This window comes from Aspergillus luchuensis, chromosome 6, assembly GCF_016861625.1.
Source record: "Aspergillus luchuensis IFO 4308 DNA, chromosome 6, nearly complete sequence".
In the NCBI taxonomy this organism is placed as follows: domain Eukaryota; kingdom Fungi; phylum Ascomycota; class Eurotiomycetes; order Eurotiales; family Aspergillaceae; genus Aspergillus; species Aspergillus luchuensis.
In genome coordinates this window covers 742,337-765,460 of record NC_054854.1, presented here as the reverse complement: position 1 = coordinate 765,460, position 23,124 = coordinate 742,337, and the positions used below count along the sequence as shown (strand labels likewise).

Below are 23,124 nucleotides of genomic sequence, written 5' to 3'. Positions count from 1 at the left end.
CTGCATTTGGAGGGGTCCAATCTATATACCATGGCTAGTAGTGGCCATCACCAACAGCAAGCCCAGCATGATAGACTATAAATCTCGAAAAAAGCTCCCAGGCAGGTTGATGAACTATTCGTGACCATCAAAAAGCTCTCAGCCTGCAATATGTAGGTCTCCAGGGAGGTAAATAATACTTTCGAGGCCGAAGAGCAAATAATAGACCATTGAAAATTCAATAAGCCAACCATTACAATTTGCATGCCTCGGGGATAGGCGCGCTGCCTGCACTCTCAAGTCGCCATATAACGTTAGTGCTCACTTGCCCTAGCGCAGCTGCATACACTGGGGTTACAATCAACCCTTAGGGGGTTCTTTGGGCTTCCCCGCAGCTTAGCCAGCATCCAAAACGCAAGCGGGGAATCAATTTTTATGTAGTTCAGCTATCTTGGCATTAGCTTACATTGCATGCATATATTGATGTAGGATCTGAGCTACATCTCTATTTAAATTCTGAACGTTTAGTCAATCTCTTATGCTGGATGAGCTACCTCGTATTGTTGGAGGCATATGGATGGCGGCGTGGGTAACGCATAGTACCCTTCCTTGTTCGGTCCTTCTATTGCATTCTTGCATCGAGTACGATTCTGATTCGCACTGCCTGTAAAACTCGGCCGAACGCTGTAATACAGATCTTCTGCAGCCGTCAGCATGTTCTAGCATGAATATAAGCACAAGCACAATACTAGAAAGCTCATGCGTCATAACTACTGCTAGCATTGCATGCCAAAGGCTCATTACGCGTATCCATCCCCGGATTAGTAGTCAGCATATATTATAGAGAGGCAACAATCATGTTGGAAGGCCGTCTGTGTCGTTAGAATTACCCTGTTGTGTTACTGCGGAATGCAGGTTGCAGGTCGACAGGGTAAAGTCGATGGGAGAATTGGCCGGTAGCTCAACTAGCCGTGGCATAAACCACGGAAATGTCATCCAGAAGATCTATCTTATTCCGTTTGTACAGAATTTGTAGTTTAGGCATACTCGATTAAGTAAACGGCCCACATTTCGATACCAAAATTTTGATTCAAGGAAGCCCGACTCTCTGAAGATACCTCCACATTCCAGTTTATAGTGCGATGAGGTTCTCATCAAGATGGACCGTATACATCGGATTCTGGATCTGAACAGTTTCACGGCCGATATTGTCAATGGGATGGCACCTCATATTGAACGGGGCACTTTGGGACTTGTCCTACAGATTACTGCTTGAGCTCCATGTATGGTAGGGGCGCTTATTCGAAGGACTGTTGATTATTAGGCCTTCAATGGAATGCTTTAGACTTGCCAAATAAGAAGATGGTGGGCTTAGTGTGCGCCTCATTGCCAAGGTAACATGCCCAACCTCTGCTATTACGGTGTTATATAGTCATTCCTAGTCGTTCAATTTGTGTATCAAATCCGGCAATTTTTTTTCTCTATCCATTTGAGCCTAGATAAGATAGTATCATCCGCCTGGCTAAAAGTACCACAGTCGGGCTTAAGAGATGTTCAATATATCGTTTTGCAGCCTCAGGCATGTATGGCATCCGCTGAACGGGCGGCAAACGCTGATTATCAATCCATCATCGGGTAGAGATCCACTCGAGTGGAGAAGGACCTCTTGTCAAGGCTTCACTTGATTCGGTTCAACTCCGAATTGCTGGTGTATGACGTGGGTTTAAATGTGGATGAACATGCTCCACTTTCTCCTGACATTGACCTTTAATATCCCGGCAAGCTGCCACGAATCGAGTCATCACAGTCCATCTTCCACATCCATCCACAGCACCTCAACGATGCCCTACACCGGCCGTTGTAACTGCACCAGCGTCTCTATCACCCTTCCGGCACAGCCGGAGAGGAGTGTAGCCTGCCACTGGTAATTTTATACTCCCATACCAATGAATCATTAGTATGGGATCTAAGCTGATTGCATACTCTACAGCATCAACTGCAAGAAAGCTGGAGGAGGCTGTATGTCTTCGCTTTCCATCTCTACCCGCAGTAGCCGCCTAGGACTAACCCCAATCAGCTTTCTCAATCAACTACTTCATCGATCAAAGTGACATGACCATCGAAGACCCCAGCCAGGCAATGAAGATCTACAGCGATCCCAACACTTCTTCGGGGAACATCATCCAGGTGGGTTCCCGTCAATTCAAGGGCACTAGTTGAAGCGTGCCGAGCTAAATCCGTCTTTGTAGCGTCATTTTTGCTCCAGTTGTGGAAGGTCAGTTGTTGGTTTTGCTTCGCACCTAGAACCATATGCTGATGTAGCTTGAACACAGCCCATTATTCACGTTGTCGCCAAAGGTGCCGGGTAAAGCGTATCTGAAAGCAGCGCTGTTTGACATTGTGTCAAAGCCAGAATCAGTGTTTTTCGGCGATAAGCAGGAGGAGTGGGTGAGCATTAACTTGGCATAGTGTGCTCAGTGTTAGCTTGTGTGGAGCATTAGCGGAGTTAGGGTCCGGGGTTGAATGAGGGGATAATTAGCGTGACGGTCAGAGGGAATTCTGTGATTTTATTCTAGTCGAGATAGGTGCTCGTTGTCGTGAAGTTATATCTCAATGGATATAATCTAAGGCAGATAGTCCTCAAATCTATTACGTCATACCCGCTGGCGAGGTCAATTCGCGAATAAAATCGATCAATCGGCGATTCCTTGATAGCAACAAACTTGGAAGAGCAATAAGCTCTGCCACTGCCGAGTATCCGAACCCAATCAGATAAGCGCCGGGGCCGGGGAAGCAGGGGGGAGTCGCCGACCAACAAACCAAGGAACCTGCCAGCCAGCAGTGACGCCTCTTCACCGCATCGACCCTTTCCTTTTCCCATCTTTTCCCCCAGAAGCAGCAGTAGCAGCATGTCACACAGCTTCCTGTGCGAGAGCTAAGAAGCTTACTGTACATCATGGTTGATCGCCAGAACCATTCTTCTGCACCAGACAAGACGATCGCTGCAGCGACCGGTCGCGAGGAGATTCTCACCCCACCAGCTGCCTGCCACACAGCTCAACGACCTCATCGCGATGACGACGACGCCAGAAGCACTGATAACGACCTGGATGCCCTCGAGCTCCGCAATATAGCCACCCAAGATGACGATGAGGCCGGCTTCTCAACCGAATCAATCTCCTCGGGCGAATATCGTATCCGCACACATCGGACCGTTTCCCGCACCACTCATTCCAACCGGGAGGACACAAGCAAGGGGTTGACGGGACGGGTTCGTCGCTTTTGGACGCGAAATGTAGTGTTGACGGTGCCGCAGAAGAGTAATCGGGATCATTTCGGTGAGTGGGCACCTCGCTTTCTGATATATACCTCGCATATTACTCCATCCGATATATGCTTTAATGACTATTGATGCCACTAAAATGGCGCAATCGCACGTGGCTATGGCGCCAGGCAATCACGAGCCCATCCATTCACCAACAACAACGAAGAAGTAATGCAAGGCTGCTGCTGACATCCCCCATTGCTTTTTAGCTTTAGAGCGAACTTTCTTAGCTTACATTCGCACATCGGTCATGGTCGCCATGCAAGGTGTGCTGATCGCCCAATTATTTCGACTCCAGCATTTAGCTTCGCCGGATCCAGCATTGGGGTTCTATGAAGTGGGGGTCCCCCTGGCGGTTAGCTGTTATAGCGTGGCAATTCTGATAGCTGCCATGGGCGCGTATCGCTTCTGGAAGCAGCAAAATGTGGTGGCTCTGGGGACGGTGTATGCGGGGGGGTGGGAGCTGAACTGCATTGGGGTTTTAATTGGGTTGGTGAGTTGTGACTCGCTGCATTTACGTCGGGGGATATTACTAACATGAGTAGATCATTTTGACGACCTTCGTTCTGTCCCTGGTTATTACGGTCGAGTTGAAGTATGATGATAACTAGACCTTGAGGATGTTGATGATGACACGCCTTATGCCATGTTCTTGATGATATACGACCGATTTACAGGGTTGAGATAGCCGTCCGTCATGACTAGACGAATGTTCGGATATATGTTGATACCGAAAAGTACCCAATGCAGAACTAGTAGAATACAATGGAACTTTGATAATCTACATTCTTATTTTCCAATACTAGTACCATGATGACGGAGGACAAAATATATATATCTGTCACATCGAGCAGATAGAAATACTAAAGACCAGCCCATAACGAGTAGGTAATATCGATCCGTTCTCACCAAAATATGCTCTTCCTTACATTGATATGGGAGTATAAGCTCGGGCGTGGTGAAATGGCGAATCATAACTGTATATAAGCCTCGAGCTCGATTTCAGGAGCTTTATTAGCGACCGCTGTATATATGGTAAAACGTCAGTCATAAAATCAATAATGAAAGTGTTTCTCAAGCAATGGCCGGATGGTGTAGTTGGTTATCACGTATCGTTAACACCGATAAGGTCCTGGGATCGAGCCCCAGTCTGGTCATTCTTTTTTGCTCTTTTTCTTCTTGAGCGCCCCACTTTTTGAGTCCGATCCATACCGAAGCCGAAGCCGATTCCGTTTCCAGCATCCACGCCCGCCATCTACTATCTACATCTGACAACACTATCACAAGTAACGATGTGTTTCTTCTTATCTGGGTGTAGCGGCTACTCCGATCTATTCCATGCCCACTCTCAGGAGAAAGAATGGCCGAGAGCCTGCGTGTGAGGCATGCCGTCGGCGCAAACTGGCCTGCGACCACGAAACCCCCGCTTGCCAGCGGTGTCGGCGATTGTCCTTGAAATGCGTCTATCTCGCCAATCCCCTCACTAAAGACAGAGCAAGAAGCCTGCCTGAGGCTGTGTCGCCGACTGTCTTGAGCAATGAGAGCGATGGGCCCCCAAGCGCAAAGACCTGCCCTGGAGCACAGTCGACCACGCCAATACTGGAAAGTTCAGCCGAGTACCTGGGGCCCACGAGTTTCGCATCCGTGTTCGTGGAACATCGGGATCGATTCGAAGTGGACCAAGCACTGAGGATTCCAGGTAGCGAAGACATCAATCGCGTCAAGGTGCAAAGTCCCACTCAGCCGGGGAACCCTACCATCACACCGAGAATGCTCCAACTGGGGATCCAGATCCTACAGAACCTGCCGGATGAGCTAACTTGCAACTTGCTCTTCGTCCATCCAATGGCCTTAATGGATGCCTGCTTCCGGCCAGCTTATCGGATCGCTTCTGATAAGATGTGGGATGAGTATCGAGACGTGCTCCGGCTGCGAAACAGCGAGCACCTACAATATGTTGCGAAGCGGTTTTCAGAGTGCAGTCTCACGCCATTGCCGGCTGAACAGAATCCACACCGCTGGATCGAGTCTTTCTCGGGAAAGAGAACGCGTTGGGAGCTGCTAGGGTCATTGTTCACTATTTGGTCGTCTGCGGCTTCACAGTTGCCGGTGCAACACGATGTCATTACTCAGTACTGTCGACAACATGCATTCAAGGGCCCCAAAGAACTCATGGTGCATTTTAAACGCTGTGCATCCATGTGCATCGAGCTGTGTAGCCAGCTGGGTGCTATTAACATTCTCTTTGTAAATTTGGCATTCAAGCATAACATCCTTGAGAGCATTGCCAGCGGTGATAAAAGTAAGTCCTGCTTAGGATATCTGCACAGAGAACACACAGCTGATCAACAGGTCTTTCATGTTGGCGACAACATGGCGATGTGATTGCAGTCACAACATCAATTGGTCTTCACCGGGAATTGTCGTCCGACTGGAAGGAGGTCTCTTTCCAGCACGAACTCAAACGACGTGTCTACGCATCGATTTACAATTTCGACAAGGTTATCTCTACCTTCACCGGAAGACCACCACTTCTGAACAGAGAATACTCGACAACTCAGTTGCCTCTGGATATTAACGACGACGATATATTTTCCGACAGGATTGGCAATGCCGTAGCCAAGCTCAACTCCGATGGTTGGGACAGCAGTGTGGATCGACAACCGTATCCAACCACAATCCTACGAGCGCGCGCAATGCTAGCAAGGAACCGCGAAGAGATGCTAGAAGTATCAGAGACTTCTCAGGATAGCATCACTGACGTTGCAGTACAAACATGCCTGTATGCCCTCAGCCCAAGATACACCCTTTTTCACCCACAACTTCTGACAAGCAAACAGTCAACTCAAAGGACAAGCTACAGACATATATGCACAGTTTCCTGAGGTCATCAAGTTCAAGACAGAAGACGTCCACGACCGCGACATTCCCGGCCAGCTGCTCGCCTTGCGCGTTCTTGTGCGCCTGGACTTTCTACTCAACCTATTCATCCTAGAGAGACTTCTGACCCGACACAGAGTGGTCGACGAAAAAGCTTTGATCCAGGTTAGCCATGAAATGGTAGGATTAACCCTGATATATTGGAAGCATAAGGACCGGTTCGAGAACCACGTTGATTTCTCCTGGCTGGTACGATACTCCACCCCTTTCCAATAAATGCATCTACTCCATACTGAGCAGTCATGCCAGGCTATGTCCTACGCCGTCCCAGGCAGCGGCATCCTCTGCCTCGAGCTTCTCCGTCAATCCGGCTCCCCCGAAACATACACCTTAGATCTTCCCCGATCGGACATCATCCAGAACCTCAGTGTGCTGGTCGCCTTTCTCGACTGGCTCCGGCCCTCCGAATCCGACATCGCAGCCAAGGCGCAAATCAAGGGAATATTGCAACGCTCACTGGACCGAATCCTCAGCATGCCGGCATCGCTACAAAGTCTGACGAGAGCCCTAGACGCGCTACCGGACCTTATAGGCGCAGACCCCCATCTCGACCTGTTGAATACATTCGCTTGGGTAGACTGGGATGCAGCATTATAGGTTTACATCCACCACTAGTATCCCTACTATACATCTATAAATCTAATATAATCTAACATAACAATAATACCCAACCCCAACGCTATGCATTTCAAAACCAAATCAAATATCCCATCCCTCAAACCCCAAGAATGGACTCATCATGCGCACGCCATCTCCATACAACTGGACCAAAATAGGATAAATCCACACCGGCAAAGTCCACATCATGAAAATCGCTACCCAAATAAACCCAATCCCACGTCTAAGTCCTCTCGGCACAAACACACTGACAGGAGCCAACAACACCTCAGCGAGCATCTCCCCCGCCACACCCAGAATTTGTAACGCGAAGAACCACAATGCCCCGCTCTCATCAATCCGCACCCCGAACCCTACATCCATTCCCGTATGCACTAAACCTGAAACAACGAACGCGAAAATCACCCGGAAGCACCACTGGAATCGGACCGGAAGACGCAAAATAGATCCCGAGACGAAGTCGGCGTTCGAGCAGAGGAGTTGGCGGAGGGTTTGGTGCCATGTTTTTCTGTAGTATTGCATACTTCGTTAATATAAGGTATGAATAATAAAAGGGAGTAGAGTGTATGCATACCCCCAGAACCTCCTAATCGACCACGCATCCAGCAATCCACCCCCGACAGGCGGCCACATACTCGGCTCTTGGCCCAATGCTACAGCTACCACCGCGGCAGAGGTATATCCCGCGACAATGAACGCACGCGCCACGATTCCAAACGAGAGAGTGAAGAGGAATCTAAGCACGAGGTCATCTTTACCCCAGCCATTATGATACCAGAACGGGAAAATAATCTCGTCCGGTCGAACGGGTAATTTATCCACTGCGCGGCCGAGATACGGATCGGTGGTCTCGAGTGTGAGGAGCTGGAGGATTGCGATGGAAATGGTGAGCTTGAGGAGGGAGGTGAGGAGGAATTGGGTCCGAGTTGGGATCTTGTTGAACGTGGTGAGAGCGCGGATTTGCCAGGGGGTGTTGATGCGGCGGTAGTTGAAGGAGAGATTTAGAGACCAGAGGTATTTTTCGAGGAGAGATTTGCTTTGCGGTTTATTTGGTGATTTGTCGGAGGTTGACTTCAGCTTTGTGTTGTTATATGCGAGCTGTTTATCGTAGTCTGCGCGCGTAAGGACTAGCAAATCAATCCCGTTGAGAACGTTCATCCAACACATTGCGACGAGCGGGGCGCCGAAGCGGGTGCCATGGAGGTGGGCATTTGCGCTGATTTGCATGCAGTAGGCGAGGACAAGTACGAGAAGGGAGGCGATTGATCGGAGGGGAGAATTAGCTGGGGTGAAGGCGACGGTGGTGCCGGTTAGGATCTGGATAGCGAGGAATTGAGCCGGGGGTATCCATTGTGGCATTTTTTTTTCTGGTTTTCTGATTTTATTCTGGCGATGAGGAAGATGGGAAGATAAAAAGAATGCGAGCGTGGGGGCTGGGAGGCATTATTATAAGCTGGGGGGATTGTGGGTTTGGAATGCGGCTGAGATTTGAACTGCAGAGCTGAATTGCCTGATTGGGATAGGGTGAGGGGATTGATTGGGCGGAGCGGGTCGGATGAGTGAGACTGATCGGCGACTAGTGATGGATGTGCAGCAATCAGCGATTAAGATCGGGCGGCGTGGGTCATTGGTAGTCTACACTGCGCTTGTGGTTGTAAATCAATTGGGGTTTACTATGGAAGTGTCATAGAATGGATAAATGTATCATGTATGACGTATTCTAAGATAGTATAATGTATAGTATAGTGTGATAGTCAATTATTATATACAAGATCCATCATATCTGTTGCACGTGACACAAGGCATCCTGTCTGTCCAAGGGATGAGGAAAAAATAAAGTAATACAGTAGAAGAATATGTCGATGAATGAAGAGAACAAAACAGGGATGCCAAAGGCGAGGTCCAGCCGTAGCCCGTCACGAAGCCACACTATGAATGCTGCAACCATCGCCGTGTCAGCTAACCAATCCAGTCTGCAGTGGTCCCGCTCCATACAAAGGCCAGCGACGCCGACCGAAGACCACACGAGGGACCCTCTTCAAACTCTTCATACTGCTGCTGCTGCTGCTGCTGCTGTTGTTGTTCACCGCCTTGTCTGCATTCGCAGGCGCCCGCGTCAACCCATTCAGCTGGTCGTTCTGCTGGCTATCTGCGGCACGACGCTTGACCATAGCCCGCACAGCATTGGTGATCTGGACCCGGATGAGAGGCACAGCCGTAGCCTCATTGGGTGTAGAGTGGTAGGAGGTGGTGAAGTCATCATCGTCTTCTTCATCAAGGTGGAAGGATGCCATGCGCCGACGCACGTCTTGCTGGGCGGCTTCAATGGAGCGATTGAGGAGAGTGTGGTGAGCAAGGCATCGGCGCAGATCGGGGTTCTTTGTAGAGGCTTCCTTTTGAAGCTTGTCGCGGGAGAGAGCGGCCATGCGAGTGGGGAAGGGAGAGACGGAGCGACGAGCCATGGGAGGAATGCGGCTGTTGGTGCGGGTGGCCTGACGCATCAGGTGAGGAGGAAGTTCGATACCGGCCATTGTGTTTGACGCTGTGAAAGAAATAAGTGTCGAAGAGGTAATTATTGTAGAGGGAGTGCTGGTGATAATGGCACTAGGAGGTAGTGATGGTATCTCGTAGTCGTCGTGTTATTGCATTTAGGATATTGATGTGAAGTGCGAATCTGATTATTCTGCTTGTAATCTGACTTCCAGGTCAGGGGCAGGAAACAGGGCAATCTTTATACTTCTCCCCTGGACCAGCAACTCCTGAGTTCTGAAGATAGCTCGCACTTGCATACTTTGCGCAGGGCTGGTGGAGTCTAGGCCATTGCCACTGGCGGCCGAGTCCGAAGGCCCACTCATCGGCCGTGAAGAATAGCCTGATAAGGTCCCAAGAGCTGTCAAAGTGCAATCAGTACAATAAGGTGCGTCTAGCCAGCGCCGACTCTTGCTGGGCACCGGCCGAACCCCAGACGTGGAAAAGCTAGGACACTGGTGTCGCCGGCCGGTGGCGAGCAGAGTTTGGTCTTTGCGTCATTGACTTGAAATACCGGCCGCTGATGGGTCGAGTTCGGGCACTGCCTCGTGAGACTGGGGTCGGAAATGCTGAAGTCTCTTTAATCATTGGACAATTGGGTTTTCAACAAAGACCGAGTAAAGCCTAATACTCCTGTGCTATTGGGATAACCTGCTGCCCTGTGTCTTTTGCCCCAATAGGGCAGGTCAAAGTAGAGACTAGATGTTGCTGCTCCGACTGTCATATGGTATATCCTACATCTCTAAGGGTCGTAACCTATCCTGATATGTTTTGACAAATATGCTCGTATCCAGGGCGAATATGCTTGTCATAGACGGACGACATGCCATAGGACATCAACAAAGGTGCACTCGATCTAGCAACGGTCCAGGCCTCTGTCCAGATTCTCTATCAAGTGGATAAGTGAATACCCCAGATCGTCGTAATCTGCAGCATGGCCTAAGAACTAGGATCACCATTTTCTCCAAGATGAGGCTCATATCTCCAAACTGATATCAACACCAGACTCTATTTGAGTATAGTATAGTCATGACCAGCGACGATCACCTTACATCCCACATGGCCCAGCTGGGACCGGGGGGCTATAGATTATCTAATGTCCCCCCCGACGGCAAAATCCCCAAAATCCACCCATCAGCATGGAGAACCAAGCCTCTTTGTTCCCACCAACCCGTGCACGTCCTTCGGCGACGCCGAAACGCCCATGAGATCGAGTCAAGCTCAACTCTCTATTCTTCCACTTGCGGTAATCGCTCTCTGTTCTGAATCAAGGCTCCCTCATCCACCTCAGAGCCGCAGACCCATTCGATCGGTTTACTCCGACAGCCCTAATCTTGCGCAGATCACACCTACAAGCAATCACATAGGGCTCTCGGAAACTCCCCGTGCAGAACGACATGATCCACCAAAAATCAAGAAATAGTCCAAGATGTTAGATATTATTACCAGTATATCGAGATATGAAGATCGATCGAGACTCTAAAATGGAAAAAAAGATCTAAAGCAAAACTCCAGTCATACCCGCCATAACGATAGTCCACAGCAACCCCATCCACATGGCCATCCCACGTCCTCCTCCAACCCTCACACCAGCTGCACCATTCTCCTCCGACAACGATGCACGCGACGTACTAGCATTCGACACATTCGACATCGCCGTGCCCACCCACGCATTCCAGTTCGTCAACTTATCCGGACACTGCGTCGTAATCTTCTCTCCAATCATCTGCGCCACAAACTTCCCATCCCTACTCAACGTAACCACAACCTCACCCGTGCGATTATCCATCGGCACACTCCCAAAATACAATCCCCTCCCACCACCACCACTCCCACCACTCGGCGTATCCAACCAGTCCACGGACTTATTCTCCCCACCACCGATACTCACTTCCACTTCCGCGGTGTCCTCCAACAACGCCTGGAAAAACACTTCATCCTTCAAAACCTGCCCCGGCGGCACGGTCTGCTGGCCCTGCGTGACCGAATTACCCGTAGTTAAGCCGGCCTTGCATGCCCACGCCGGCGTAACCCTATACCAAACCACCACTCCTTCCTTCTCAATCACCCCCTTCCCACTCCCATTCTTGTATTCGCCCACAATGTACGGAAGAAACATCCGCCACGCATCATGCACCATCCCGGACGCGTAGTTAAACGGCGCCTGCCCAAACGAAAATATCCCTAGCTCGTTCTCGTGCAGCGGGCCGATGTAATGCGACTCGCCGAAGTCATTCCACGTAAGAATTTCCACATATTGCGGCTGTAAGTCGAGAACCTGCTTCCACCGCGTATGCCACAGGCCGTCGCCCTGCCATACCCAATTCTTGTGGTACCGTACCATGTCGGTGTAGAACCACGGGCTGACGGGCATGATGTACGGCTTGCCCTTGGGTTTCAGAGCGGATATGTACTCTTCGTCTGTGGACGTGTTCATCTGCGCCGTCCCGTACGGCCATGCGCTCCATGAAAGTAACCCGTCTACGACGTCTTCGCTTGCTAGTTGCTCGGGGGTTCGGACGGACCATTCGGGCATGAAAGAGATATTGGGTACCTTCTTTTTGATGGTGGACCAATCGGCCAGGGCTTCGTAACCCTCGAAGGTGGAGACCAATGAATGTTGGTTATCGACGCGGTAGTAGGCCGTGTGATTGGCGTAGCCTTGCAAAACTTTCAGGACTTGGTCGGGAGGCCAATGACCGTCGCCGGAGTAGTCGAGGGACAGGAAAAGCTTGAAGTCATGTTTTGCTGCGACGGTGAAGGCGTCTGTTAGGAGCTGGTCGGTGTTGGCGGCACCATAGCCGGTGTTTAAGGCGAAGGCGTCGATTTGAGCATCTTTGGCGGCGGTGATGTCGCGTGTCCAGTGCGCTTGGGTGAAGTTTTCGGCGTTGGCGAGCTGAGAGGAGAGTTAGTGAGTGGATTTGGTGGAATTAGGTGATGGGGGAAAACGGACGATGAAATGCGCGAAGACGTCTTTGGCTTGGACGTGGACGCTCAACGCCATGAGGACGAGGGCGAGCCAGATGATGTTGGCCATACTGGCGGGCTGGCTGGCTGGTTTGGACGGGTGTACGGAGTCCTTTCCTTCTTTTTCTCTACCTGCGACCTAAATCATGGCCGAGGAAGTGGGAACGAGCGATACATAAGTAGTAAGGTAGAATTGGTACAGTACGTATGTGAGCTGCCCCGGAACTTTTACTTCAATGCATTGTGATAGTCAGGAGATAAAATTGAGCTATGTGAACTGTAACTGAGAAAAGCAGTAGCCTAGTGAAGGCGCAGCATGCAGTGCGTGAACACAGTTGTCAAAGCAGAGGCAGACTGAGGAAGCAGACTAGCAGAGGGGAGGGGAAGAAGGACTAGGAGGGAATTATCGTTCCGAGTGGACTCCATTGCGTAGGCTCATCTCGTAGCGGTCAAAGTCACAAGAGGCTCGGAGGATTAGGCTTCAATGCTTAGATCAGATGCGCAACGAAACAGAGTTCAATGTTTTCTCGTAAGAGAGGAAAAAACTCGAGTACGACTAAGCGAGGTTTGAATTTGTGCAGGGAAGAGAGGCATACGATAGTTGGGTGAGGATGAAGCTTGTTGTCTGTCAGCCAGCGTGTAGCTGCTTGCTTGGTAAGTAGACCTGAAGGAAGGGGGTGGTAGTGGGAAAAAACACCCCGGATTGACAGGGCCACGGACCGTAGTGGCTGTTGATTATTGATAGTCAGACTCTGACTACTGCATTGTCAATCCGACTATTGATTGTCTCGGATGTGATTCATCAGCTGCTTGCGGTGTGTCTGAGCGACTTCGCGGAACTCAAAACCCTAAAGGGGTCGCGCGCGACGCGGTGAATGCGAACTATGCCTCTCTATGAACATGACAGGTCGTCTATCAACCAGATTTCCGGAATTTGGTTTGTCCTGGTTCTAACCAGTGGTCCCCGATTATCTTCAGCGAGTGACCGAGATCGGGGAACTGTTTCGAACGTTGCAAGGTCCAACGTTGTTGATGACCCGGAGATCGCTCGGCGCCGCGCCACCGGGGATGCAAAGTGTGTCAGGATTGACCTCATTGAGGGCCACAAGTGAAGTTTTTTGTTTCTTCCTTCTGGATCATATCCAACAAAGTCCACCGTTTTTGTGCACTATTCTACTGTACAAGCTGTTATTACATTGCAGCCGTTCACCGGAGTTTACTTTTATCGGTGGAGCTCGACTGGTGGGTTCATGCACCGAAGGCGTCCGGTCCTGCGAGGGCGTGGAGCCCACTACGCGGCCTATCAATACTGGCAAATGGTCGCTCGCAGCATGCAGCCAAATAGACTCTACGTAAGGGAGGGAGGGGTTCGTTGCAGCCGGAAAAGACAGCTGCATTGACGCACCCGGGCACGAGCTCGTTGGACGTGCTGGCGATTGCTGCGGCCTTTGCCAGTCGAATGCACCTCACTTTTCCTTGATTCAAGCTCGCTTACCGCTGACAGCCTCCCAGACTAAGAGATACGCCTGTTGAGGATGACTTGGCACTGACAGATTTCACAGAGTAGCTACTCATACTAAGAAAACCAAGGATGATGGCTGGCGAAGGTTTTGGAGGGAAGCTGACGTATCACAGGTAGACTGACAAACACAGTAGTGGTAAAGTAACTACTACACCGCGCACAAATGACCGGTTCAACAGACCGCATGTGTTTTTCCCGACTTCCCCTGAAGCGAATGCTGCTCGTTTCCATACACCGGATGACCTTGTGGTCCGCGTGTAGCATGTGTCTGGATGTATCTGCTGGGTGTCAATTTATGCCCGGTCGCCTTCAGAGGCAGAGATAGAAAAGAAGAAATGACTTACGTGCTGTACCGCTTGATCATGGTCTCATCCATATCCTCTAGCGTCTTCAAACCCAGTCGGATGTCCTCCACGAGCAGGTTACACCGGTGCAAGCTAAAATCCTCACGCAGCACGATCCGCATCATCCTCAATTGATTACACTTCGGCGCCATGGTATACGCCGGAATCACCCATCCGCGGCGACGCAGCACATGGGCCAGGGCGAATTCGTCGTACAGCCGGCCCTCTTGCTCGGGCAATCGGAATGCAACCAGAGGAAGACCCCGACCTCCACCGTCACTCATGATAATAAAGCCGAGTTTCTCCAATTCTGCTGCTAGATGGTCGGCAGTCTGCGTGAGGTTGGTCATGATCGATCGGAAGCCATGCTTGCCTAGCCGGATCAGTTGGTAGTATTGCCCGATGACGTGGGGGGCGCCTTTGGAAAAGTTCAGCGTGAAGCTGGCCTGCTCGGCGCCCAGATAATTGATATTGAAAATGAGCTCTTTGGGAAGGTATTCGGGGGCGCGCCAGAAAACCCAACCAACGCCAGGATAGACCTGTCACGATCAGTCTGAGTCCGCATTCGGCGAGGTGTATTAGTTTGTGATGTATCTCACCAGTCCGTATTTGTGCCCTGAGACATTTATGGAGATGACTTTTTCCAGGCGAAAGTCCCACTCCAGCTCTGGTTTCACAAAGGGCACCACAAACCCGCCGCTAGCCGCATCCACATGTATTGGGCAGTCGATGTTCTTCGCAATCAGCAGGTCATTGATTGCCTTGACATCCTCATACTGCCCTGTGTACGTTGTCCCTAGAATGGCACAGATTCCCACCGTGTTTTCGTCCACCAGATCCACCGCCTCCTTGGGGTCAATAACATAGCGGGTCTCCGTGCAATAGACATATCTCTCCTCGACCTCGAAATACCGCGCGGCTTTCTCCCAGCACACTTGTACTGCACTGTTCATGATAATGTTCGGGCGCGACCAGTCCTTCCCAGCTCCCTTCCGTTTGTTCTGCCAGCGCTTCTTCATGGCCAGCATGGCCAGCATGATCGCTTCTGAGGATCCGACCGTCGAGGTGCCGATGGCGTCTTGCTCGTTGCTTGGGTCATTGAGGCTAGGTGCATGGAACAGACCGGCGATCATATTGACACAGCGGTTCTGAATATGTGCAGTCTGTGGATACTGTTCGTAGTCGATGAAGTTCTTGCTCATGGCGTCAGACATGAGCTGCTGCACCTCATCTTCCTGGGATAGAGTTAGCAAGAGCATTGTACTTGCTACCCAATGATCATCTTACCATATAGGTAGTGACAAAGCTGGCTAAACTGGAACATGTTACTATCGACAGTTCGAAGAGTTCAAAAAGAAGCGAAGTATTACTTGAGCAGGGGATTCCCATCCAAACTCAACTCATCTTTGATCATGCGATATGCCACCGGGGCTGGCATTTCATGCTCCGACATGCTATGCTCGGGAAGCTCTTCGACTGCATAGCGCGTCCCGTACACGTAAGGTGACACTGCGGCTGCCTGCGCATCGCGTTCTTCGCGCTGACGCTGATGGGCGTGGGACTCTTTACGGACAGTCGACAGGTGGACCATTCTGACTGCGTCTTAAGGATTAACACTATCAAGAACGAAGTTGGATTGAATGTTGCTATTATTGAGACGGCCCATCCTGCCCCAAAATGAGGGCGACGTGGCCGTCGACTTGTATGAGGGACGGTGGTTGCACTGAAACTCTGTGTCCGGGATGACCTCACCACATCCGTATCCGGAACCCCCGGTTGTCTCAGGCGCAGTGTATCCTAGGTACAACCTAAGGAGAGGCGCCCGGACTAGGAGAAAGTTAGACAACAGCGGTCCTGCTCTCCTGGTCTAGTATCGGTCGTACTCCGTAGATGTCTGGGCTCGGGAAAGCCAGGCCAAAGATGAGAGCTGTTCGGAAAAGACGACGCCTGAAAGTAGACCTTATACCATTTTCCATAAAGACATATGCTCAAACCCTCAAAGAGCTTGTGGCTATGCGAAGGCAGTAATGGCCTTCTGGCCGACTGTCCAGCTGTGAGCTGCAACAAAACAAGGCATCGCGTTGATGGCGATCGGCGACGGCGGAGTTAGCGGCGGAATTAAGCGGCGGAACCGTTGAGAATTTAGGCCTCAGGCACCAAGGACGTAGTATGTCACGGTGAGAGGCAGTCAATTCCGCCGCAAAGTCCGGCATTATAAAGGCATAAAAGAGCTGAATTGACACGTTGTTAGGCCTGACATCTCCAATAGATAAGAGTCTGCTAGTTATCCTCATTACTGCGCAATGACTGGTTTCAACCAACTCCCTGCTCGCTCTCTGGGCAAAAACGGCCCGCTCATTCCGCGAATCGGCCTTGGACTCATGGGTGCTAGTGGTACTTATGGTCAACCTCTTCCAGAAGCTGAGCATCTGAAGTTCCTGGACGAGGCATACCAAAGGGGTGAGACATTTTGGGATACCGGTATGTACCCTTCCAAAGATTCCATAAAGCAGGCAGACTCTGACAGCCATAGCGGATAAATATGACGATTCCGAAACCGTTCTGGGCAAATGGTTCGCTCAGAACCCTGATAAACGGAAGGATGTTTTCCTGGCCACCAAATTCGGCATCTGCACCAATCCGAATGCTAAAGATGGCATGAAGAATTGGATGGATTCCAGTCCCGAGTACTGTCGGACTGCGATTGAGAAGTCATTGAAGCGTCTCGGATTGCCATATGTGGACCTGTACTACGTCCATCGCCTGGACAAAGTCACTCCTATTGAGAAGACCATCGAAGCCATGGTTGCGCTCAAGCAAGAGGGGAAGATCAAATATATTGGCTTGAGCGAGTGCAGTGCCGACTCGCTCCGTCGGGCCCATGCCGTGCACCCCATCTCGTGTGTACAGGTAGAGTATAGCGTCTTCTGCACTGATATCGAGTCCCCGAAGGTGCAGTTACTGCTTACTGCGCGCGAGCTCGGTGTGGCTATTGTGGCGTATAGCCCGCTCGGCAACGGATTCCTTAGCGGGGCAATTCGGTCGCGGGAGGACGTCAGTAAGCCCGGAGATGTCCGAGGTGTGCTTCCCTGGCTCAGGAAGGGGAATATCGAAAAGAATGTTGCTGTGGTGGACCAACTGGCGGAGATCGCGAAAGGAAAGGGTATGACCACGGCACAGCTGGCGCTGGCGTGGCTGTTCACCCAGGGTGACGACATCTTTGCCATTCCGGGAACGAGCAAAATTCGTCGATTGGAGGAGAACTTGGCAAGTCTGTCTTTCCAGTTGTCAGAGGAAGAAGAACAGTCAATCCGGCGGATCGCACAAAGTGTTGTGGGTGTGCGCTTTCAGGCCTTGACTGGCTTTGACTTTGCCGATACCCCACCACTGTGAAAGGGGTTTTCTTGCTATGTATTGGTGGAAGATACTGAATGGATAGCTTGCCATGCTGCGCTAGGAGACAATGTATATACAGTTGTTCGATTTCCACTTCATGTCCATGATGATTATTAAACGTAGCGATGTGGCCTAGTCTTCGTAGAGGATGTTCGGGTCACCTGTCCAGTCAAACAGCGACTGCAGCTCTGATTGAACATCGGACAACAAGGCAAGTTGGGAATGTAGGCCACGACCAATGTCCAATTCTGTAACGGTCGAAGGAAGTCCTTGTGAGTCAAGGCATGGCCCAAGTTGCGCAGTGTCTGGTCCTATTGCCTGTGCAGATTCCGAAAGTAGGCCATTTAATTGCAGATCTGGGACTGGCTCAGGAATTATGCAGATGACTCCGAAGTATGGAATGGGAAACCTCAGGCCCTGATGGGAGGTATGACATAGAGCATTATCTGGGCCAACATTGTCCCGTTCAATGCATGCAATGTAATTGATGCCATCGGCTGCCTCCGCCTCAATATTTAGGAGTCTGCTTAACCGACTTCTTGTCTTGATTGCAGAATCTCTATTTGGGCTATCCAATGTGCAGACTTCGGCTAAGGTGTCAATAGCCTGTTGTATCATGGCCAGGTCTTGAGGGCGTTGATGTTCCAAGACGTTCTCAGATCCCGATCGGTGTCCCAAGATATGAGATAAGAGCAGTGTCACTGCGGAGATGAAAGCTTTATGCTCAAGCCCACGATAAGAAAGGATGGGTCGTATATTCCGGAATTCGAGACAGCGGCTCAGTACTTCACGGCTTGCAGGGACAACCACTTGTATGCTGTATGAATATTCTGGTAGAACACAAGTTAATGCTGAAAGGCTGAATTCTGTATGATTCCTGAGTTGCAGGAGCAAGTACGGTTGGTGAAGGAGGATCACGAGGTAATATTGGTGCATTTGGGTGATGAGCATAGAGACTCTGTCCATCTTGTCGGTATCTGACAACGTACTTTCTAGTGTGGGAACTTTCCAGCAATCTATGGGCACTGATCGGGTTTCCTTTCTTAGTTCATCATCTATGCCGCGTGTCACTGCATAATGATCGTATGTGCTCTGAGATAGCCGATCGCAATGCTGCATATGCACATTCCGGACGATTATCCGACCTGCGATGACAGCATGGATGCGATATAGCTTTCTAAGAGGTGAGTATTTATTCAACGTCTCCCTATCCAGGAGCTCAATGTCTTTCACCTCACATGAAAGACCTAGCATTAGCGACAGAAATCTATCATTATATACGAGCTGAATCCAGAGCGATTCCGCGCGGCTCTCTGCTTCGTCACTTTTCCTAGGAAGTCCGATCAGTTGGGCAATGTTCAGAGCACGGCGAAAGATCAGCCAAGCTGACTGCAGCTCCCCGGTATTGATGTAATAACGGGCTTCCAGTAACAGAGTATCAAGACCATCAAGGGAATCTACGAGTGTGTCTTGCGACGTTACGTGGCGAGCTGCTAGATCGAGATAACGTCGAGAAGAGTGGCCAGTGGAATGATTTAGCTGCAGCTGCAGCTGCAGTTGTGGGCGTGGAAATGACGTGAGATCCAGCTGCTGTAAGCCGAGGGCGAGCTCTATGAGTTTCTGAGCATATTGGATCGGATGGGACGTAGGCAATGGTAGCCTGGAAACATCTCCAGACTGTTCTAGACCAGAGAAGACAGCCGATTGATCTCGGACTGGGGACCGGCAAGCCTGGAAAGGAAGACTGAAGAATCGACCCTTGGTCAAAATGAGCGCGGCCGTATTCGGATGAGGCAGTACAGCCGCGAGGGATTTGCACAGCTGCTGAAAGGGCGATGGTATCAAGGCTTCTTTCGGCCGGGGGGAACTCGCTCGGTCGCGACCCTGAGCCGGTGGCTGGACCTGAGGTTGACAGCTGTCACGCTGCCGAATCAACTGGTCGACCAAGGATTCAACGTGGCAAATCCGCTCCGATATTTGAAAGGCGCTACTGCGGCTTCGTGGATCGGCATGTTCCTGGCTGATGCAGGGAATGCCTCGCGACTGGCAATAAAGACAAGTAGAGCCCTTCAGGGGCTCGAACTCGCAGCGTCGCTTTCGATGCTTGCACTCCCAGCACGAGAAGGTGCCCTTGCGTGTTTTACGTCGCTTGGATATCGGGGGTGAGGGCCCCGATGTCGGCGTTGAGGCGGGAGGCATCTCTGGGAATGAAGAAAAGGTCTCATGGGATGGGTTGATGCAATAATAGATAGGGAGGAACTTGAAGCGTCTGTCAGAAATGGCGGGGGAAATTGTTGCCATTCGATCGGCCCGATCACCGGCGCTAAGCTGAAAATCCAGATTGAAGCTGACACCCAAAAAAACTACTGGAGTTCTCTATTCCCTATCTGTACAGATTTGATTCTTTGAATCAAAGTCACTGCCGTGCTTCAATTTCTTTGTCCTCCCAACTATTTACTAGAAATTTCAATCGAAGTCGAGAATCTCGACATTCAAGCCTGAAGGGACATCCACATTCCTCAGTCCGTCCACATCTACATCGTCAGGCGCCTCGACCCTGCTACCGTTAGCTATTCTTCAGCAAGAAAACGCGTGATGTGACGCACGACATGAAGTAGATCGGTGGGGTGGTCTGTGTGGAATCGAAATTTTTGGGGAACTCCAGGTTTTTGCCCTTATACACGTCTTGGAGCCTATAGGGCCATAGTTAGCTCTGCTTTGGCCGGCGAATTTAACCACTGAAATCTTCATACGTTTTAGTGAGCCGTTCCCCTTCCCCGTAGTATTGATGGGCGAGCTCGTTGTCGTAGCGGACATCGAAGGTCTCCAGTGCCCCATTCTTATTAGCATGATTCCGTGCCACAGCAAAAGACCATCCTACTCACCAGACCTTTAGTCATCTTGGCGCAAGAAATACTAATTGGGATACTAAACAATGATCAAGAAGATGTGTTAAGATTTGGGTGTTTTATTTGTCTGGATTACTCTTTGCTCTTATAGTTCAATGCTTTGGGCCTTCGACGTCGAGAACACACCCTAGACTTGGTCCGGGTATTACCTGGCTTCCTTGATGATCGCTTCAAATGAGCATTGACTGGCTCTTTGCGTTGCAGATGTGAGGTCATTGATACCTCATGAACTCTGCCGGGTGTGTCCATGACCAGAATGGCGGTGGTAGAGTTTGATGACCCATGGGTGAGAGTCGCCCGGTAAGTTGTGACAATGCCAATTGAATGGAAGACTGCGGAAATGACAGGCGGTGCCTCTCTTCTTATCTCCTCTATTGGCTTTCGACGCATTCAGCTGTGAGTACCCATCTAGAGTTTACTCTGTCTTGGAATGTACCCGCCCCTTTAGTGGATATAGTGAGGAATTTACTTGCACAGATTATGCCTCCTGCCTGAGTCTCTCTATAAGTGCCTTCCTCTAGGAAAGGATCATAGACCGCTCGGGACGAAAAGCTAACGCTGCATAAGCTACGACAAGATAGAAAGCTGTGGTATAGGGTAGTCGGAAGATCCATTATTGTATCAGCTTCCTGCAGTGGTCCGTTCATATCCAGACATGAAAGAGCTGATCGCCTGAATGGCTTTTCATCCGCATCCTACGGTCGGCAGCTCCAGTGTCCATACCCAAAGAATCAGGGCAGATCATGACGAAAAACAAAGCATGATTGTAGGCAGTCTAGAAACCATTCGTGTATGTGTGAATAGATCCCTGCCGTTTGCGGCAGGCGCGTGGAATAATGGCAACCTTAAATCCATATATCGACGCATCACTGCGCTACTAACCATGGGTCAAATATGCTATGTAAATTAACCCGAAAAGCAATACAGCACGCCAGTAAAAAGAATCGAATATGGAAGCTAGATGATCCAAGATGTGGTTCTGGCTCCCGACCCAAGACAGCTTACAGATGGTTCCACTGACTTTGCCCTCAGCCAAGGCGGGCGCATTTCTATTTTATCCGGCCCGGCTCTCGCTGGTGATCCGAACGAAGAAATGTTTCTCATGCATGCGCCGGAATTGGATTCTCGTAGAATCGGTGGCTCTGTCATTCTATTCCGACGAGGCCAGGGAACAGCGGATAATTGCCTGTCCGGCTATTGTTTGTTCCCAACTTCCCATGCATTTGTTAGCGCCGACCCCACGGAATCCTCCATTCGACTCCATTTATCACGCCTTTGCGGGTTGCTGGGAAGGAAGAGGTGGGAGGTGGATGCGTGAGGAAGCCAATAGTAAGGCCATCTTGACTGGAGAATCTTGTAGGTTAAAGATTATCAAGCCCATATTAAGATGCCGGAGACCCAATCGCCAAGCCTCTTTCCCTCCGTCGGCCCCATAGTGAAAGCCCCAGCACAAGCATTCGGCATACCTACTTGGTATGTTCTCCCAGAATTCCCGACTCCCGGCATGTCTGACCAGTGACCACAGGGCTGTCCCTGCTTAGTATTTTGTGAAGGCAGGCCGAAGAGTCACCGGGGAAACCTCGGGCCTTTGCCATTCTGCCTTCCTTATCGGGAATCAAGGCCAACTTCGGACTGCATTCCGACTCCTCTTCCTTGCATTCCTAGCTCACTACTAACTACTAGAGAGATTTTATCTGTAGTCTTTAGTAAAGGATTACTAATACTGTAGGATGACGCATAGTCTGTTGGGGACTTGGGGCAGGGTTTTCTTTCCCCTCATCTTCACCCCCGACTTTTCCCCCAAATTAAATCTCGTGCATCATGCATATTCCCACGTGACTTTGGGGATGTAAAATCTGGGGTTGACAGCACCAGTTTTACTACACACTGCTCATCTACCTCCTTTGCATTGCTCACGTAGATTCCTCCATTCTCACGGGAACCTTCCTAACCATGATCCTTTTCGGATTCTTCGGAACAGCAGACGGGGATTTGCCGGGCTCATCGTGGGGGTGCCTGCCAAGCCCTAGCGGGGTCGGACCGCATTGGCATCCAAAGACAAGCCGGTGAGATCGAGAGGCATAACTGTATTGGAAAGTCATGCCAGGCTACCCGACTCCTCGGTCATCCTCATTCCCGACCGACAGAATGCATTCACCCTACGTCATTACCCACGGGGTTCCTCCGACAACTAGGGCTACTAGATCCCACGGGGTAGAGAATGAGAGGATCCTCATCACCACGAGTGGCGCCATTGACTGCCTGAGCGTTATTTTCTTTCCCTCCACCGGCAAAACTTCGGCTGGCCCCAAAGGTGACCGATGGAGTAAAGCAAACGAAGTCATCATCCCCCGACTGGGCAGAAACGGGCCGTCAAAACCCTCGCGATTGGCATCGCTTCTCGGTTGTGGAGTCCCAGCTCGGCACGAGGCCGACCCCGGCTTTCTAACCCTCATCCAACCCGGTATTGCGGGCCTCCGCATTCTCCACTCCAGCAAAACCCGGGAATGCACCGCGACCAGCCAGGGTGTGTATGTATCTAGGTATATAAGGGTGCAATTGTCGGCGGTGGAAGATGAAGGATAGGTGCTCACA

At 50.6% G+C, this 23,124-nt stretch overlaps 11 protein-coding genes and 1 non-coding gene across 12 annotated transcripts; 6 read left to right on the top strand and 6 right to left on the bottom strand.

The window, feature by feature from the left end:
* Positions 1 to 1,706: 1,706 nt before the first annotated feature.
* Positions 1,707 to 2,448, top strand: AKAW2_60276A (GFA family protein; the record flags this gene model as incomplete). Its single annotated transcript, XM_041692384.1, has 5 exons — positions 1,707 to 1,903; positions 1,970 to 1,998; positions 2,057 to 2,166; positions 2,229 to 2,254; positions 2,313 to 2,448. 5 exons carry the CDS (start codon positions 1,707 to 1,709, stop codon positions 2,446 to 2,448), a joined length of 498 nt encoding a protein of 165 aa, XP_041545774.1.
* Positions 2,449 to 2,935: 487 nt separating this feature from the next.
* Positions 2,936 to 3,915, top strand: AKAW2_60275A (DUF202 domain-containing protein; the record flags this gene model as incomplete). Its single annotated transcript, XM_041692383.1, has 3 exons — positions 2,936 to 3,317; positions 3,514 to 3,797; positions 3,850 to 3,915. The coding sequence occupies 3 exons, from the start codon at positions 2,936 to 2,938 to the stop codon at positions 3,913 to 3,915; spliced, it is 732 nt and encodes a 243-aa protein (XP_041545773.1).
* Positions 3,916 to 4,387: 472 nt separating this feature from the next.
* Positions 4,388 to 4,461, top strand: AKAW2_t60013A. The gene has a single exon. It is a non-coding gene; the product is annotated as a tRNA-Val (tRNA).
* A 181-nt stretch (positions 4,462 to 4,642) lies between these two features.
* AKAW2_60274A (uncharacterized protein) lies at positions 4,643 to 6,841 on the top strand (the record flags this gene model as incomplete). Its single annotated transcript, XM_041692382.1, has 4 exons — positions 4,643 to 5,606; positions 5,657 to 6,086; positions 6,145 to 6,433; positions 6,494 to 6,841. 4 exons carry the CDS (start codon positions 4,643 to 4,645, stop codon positions 6,839 to 6,841), a joined length of 2,031 nt encoding a protein of 676 aa, XP_041545772.1.
* A 102-nt stretch (positions 6,842 to 6,943) lies between these two features.
* Positions 6,944 to 8,221, bottom strand: AKAW2_60273S (wax synthase family protein; the record flags this gene model as incomplete). The annotated part of the gene is made up of 2 exons (XM_041692381.1): positions 6,944 to 7,370; positions 7,437 to 8,221. 2 exons carry the CDS (start codon positions 8,219 to 8,221, stop codon positions 6,944 to 6,946), a joined length of 1,212 nt encoding a protein of 403 aa, XP_041545771.1.
* A 596-nt stretch (positions 8,222 to 8,817) lies between these two features.
* AKAW2_60272S (uncharacterized protein) lies at positions 8,818 to 9,393 on the bottom strand (the record flags this gene model as incomplete). The annotated part of the gene is made up of 1 exon (XM_041692380.1): positions 8,818 to 9,393. The coding sequence occupies one exon, from the start codon at positions 9,391 to 9,393 to the stop codon at positions 8,818 to 8,820; it is 576 nt and encodes a 191-aa protein (XP_041545770.1).
* Positions 9,394 to 10,889: 1,496 nt separating this feature from the next.
* AKAW2_60271S (glycoside hydrolase family 71 protein) lies at positions 10,890 to 12,428 on the bottom strand (the record flags this gene model as incomplete). The annotated part of the gene is made up of 2 exons (XM_041692378.1): positions 10,890 to 12,287; positions 12,345 to 12,428. The coding sequence occupies 2 exons, from the start codon at positions 12,426 to 12,428 to the stop codon at positions 10,890 to 10,892; spliced, it is 1,482 nt and encodes a 493-aa protein (XP_041545769.1).
* Positions 12,429 to 14,052: 1,624 nt separating this feature from the next.
* On the bottom strand, positions 14,053 to 15,815 carry AKAW2_60270S (glutamate decarboxylase; the record flags this gene model as incomplete). Its single annotated transcript, XM_041692377.1, has 5 exons — positions 14,053 to 14,158; positions 14,225 to 14,763; positions 14,824 to 15,459; positions 15,512 to 15,539; positions 15,595 to 15,815. 5 exons carry the CDS (start codon positions 15,813 to 15,815, stop codon positions 14,053 to 14,055), a joined length of 1,530 nt encoding a protein of 509 aa, XP_041545768.1.
* Positions 15,816 to 16,527: 712 nt separating this feature from the next.
* AKAW2_60269A (uncharacterized protein) lies at positions 16,528 to 17,617 on the top strand (the record flags this gene model as incomplete). The annotated part of the gene is made up of 2 exons (XM_041692376.1): positions 16,528 to 16,705; positions 16,758 to 17,617. The coding sequence occupies 2 exons, from the start codon at positions 16,528 to 16,530 to the stop codon at positions 17,615 to 17,617; spliced, it is 1,038 nt and encodes a 345-aa protein (XP_041545767.1).
* A 135-nt stretch (positions 17,618 to 17,752) lies between these two features.
* AKAW2_60268S (uncharacterized protein) lies at positions 17,753 to 19,819 on the bottom strand (the record flags this gene model as incomplete). The annotated part of the gene is made up of 1 exon (XM_041692375.1): positions 17,753 to 19,819. One exon carries the CDS (start codon positions 19,817 to 19,819, stop codon positions 17,753 to 17,755), a length of 2,067 nt encoding a protein of 688 aa, XP_041545766.1.
* Positions 19,820 to 20,086: 267 nt separating this feature from the next.
* Positions 20,087 to 20,520, bottom strand: AKAW2_60267S (uncharacterized protein; the record flags this gene model as incomplete). The annotated part of the gene is made up of 4 exons (XM_041692374.1): positions 20,087 to 20,177; positions 20,227 to 20,313; positions 20,374 to 20,444; positions 20,506 to 20,520. The coding sequence occupies 4 exons, from the start codon at positions 20,518 to 20,520 to the stop codon at positions 20,087 to 20,089; spliced, it is 264 nt and encodes an 87-aa protein (XP_041545765.1).
* Positions 20,521 to 22,629: 2,109 nt separating this feature from the next.
* On the top strand, positions 22,630 to 23,115 carry AKAW2_60266A (uncharacterized protein; the record flags this gene model as incomplete). The annotated part of the gene is made up of 1 exon (XM_041692373.1): positions 22,630 to 23,115. The coding sequence occupies one exon, from the start codon at positions 22,630 to 22,632 to the stop codon at positions 23,113 to 23,115; it is 486 nt and encodes a 161-aa protein (XP_041545764.1).
* Between the last annotated feature and the right edge of the window lie 9 nt (positions 23,116 to 23,124).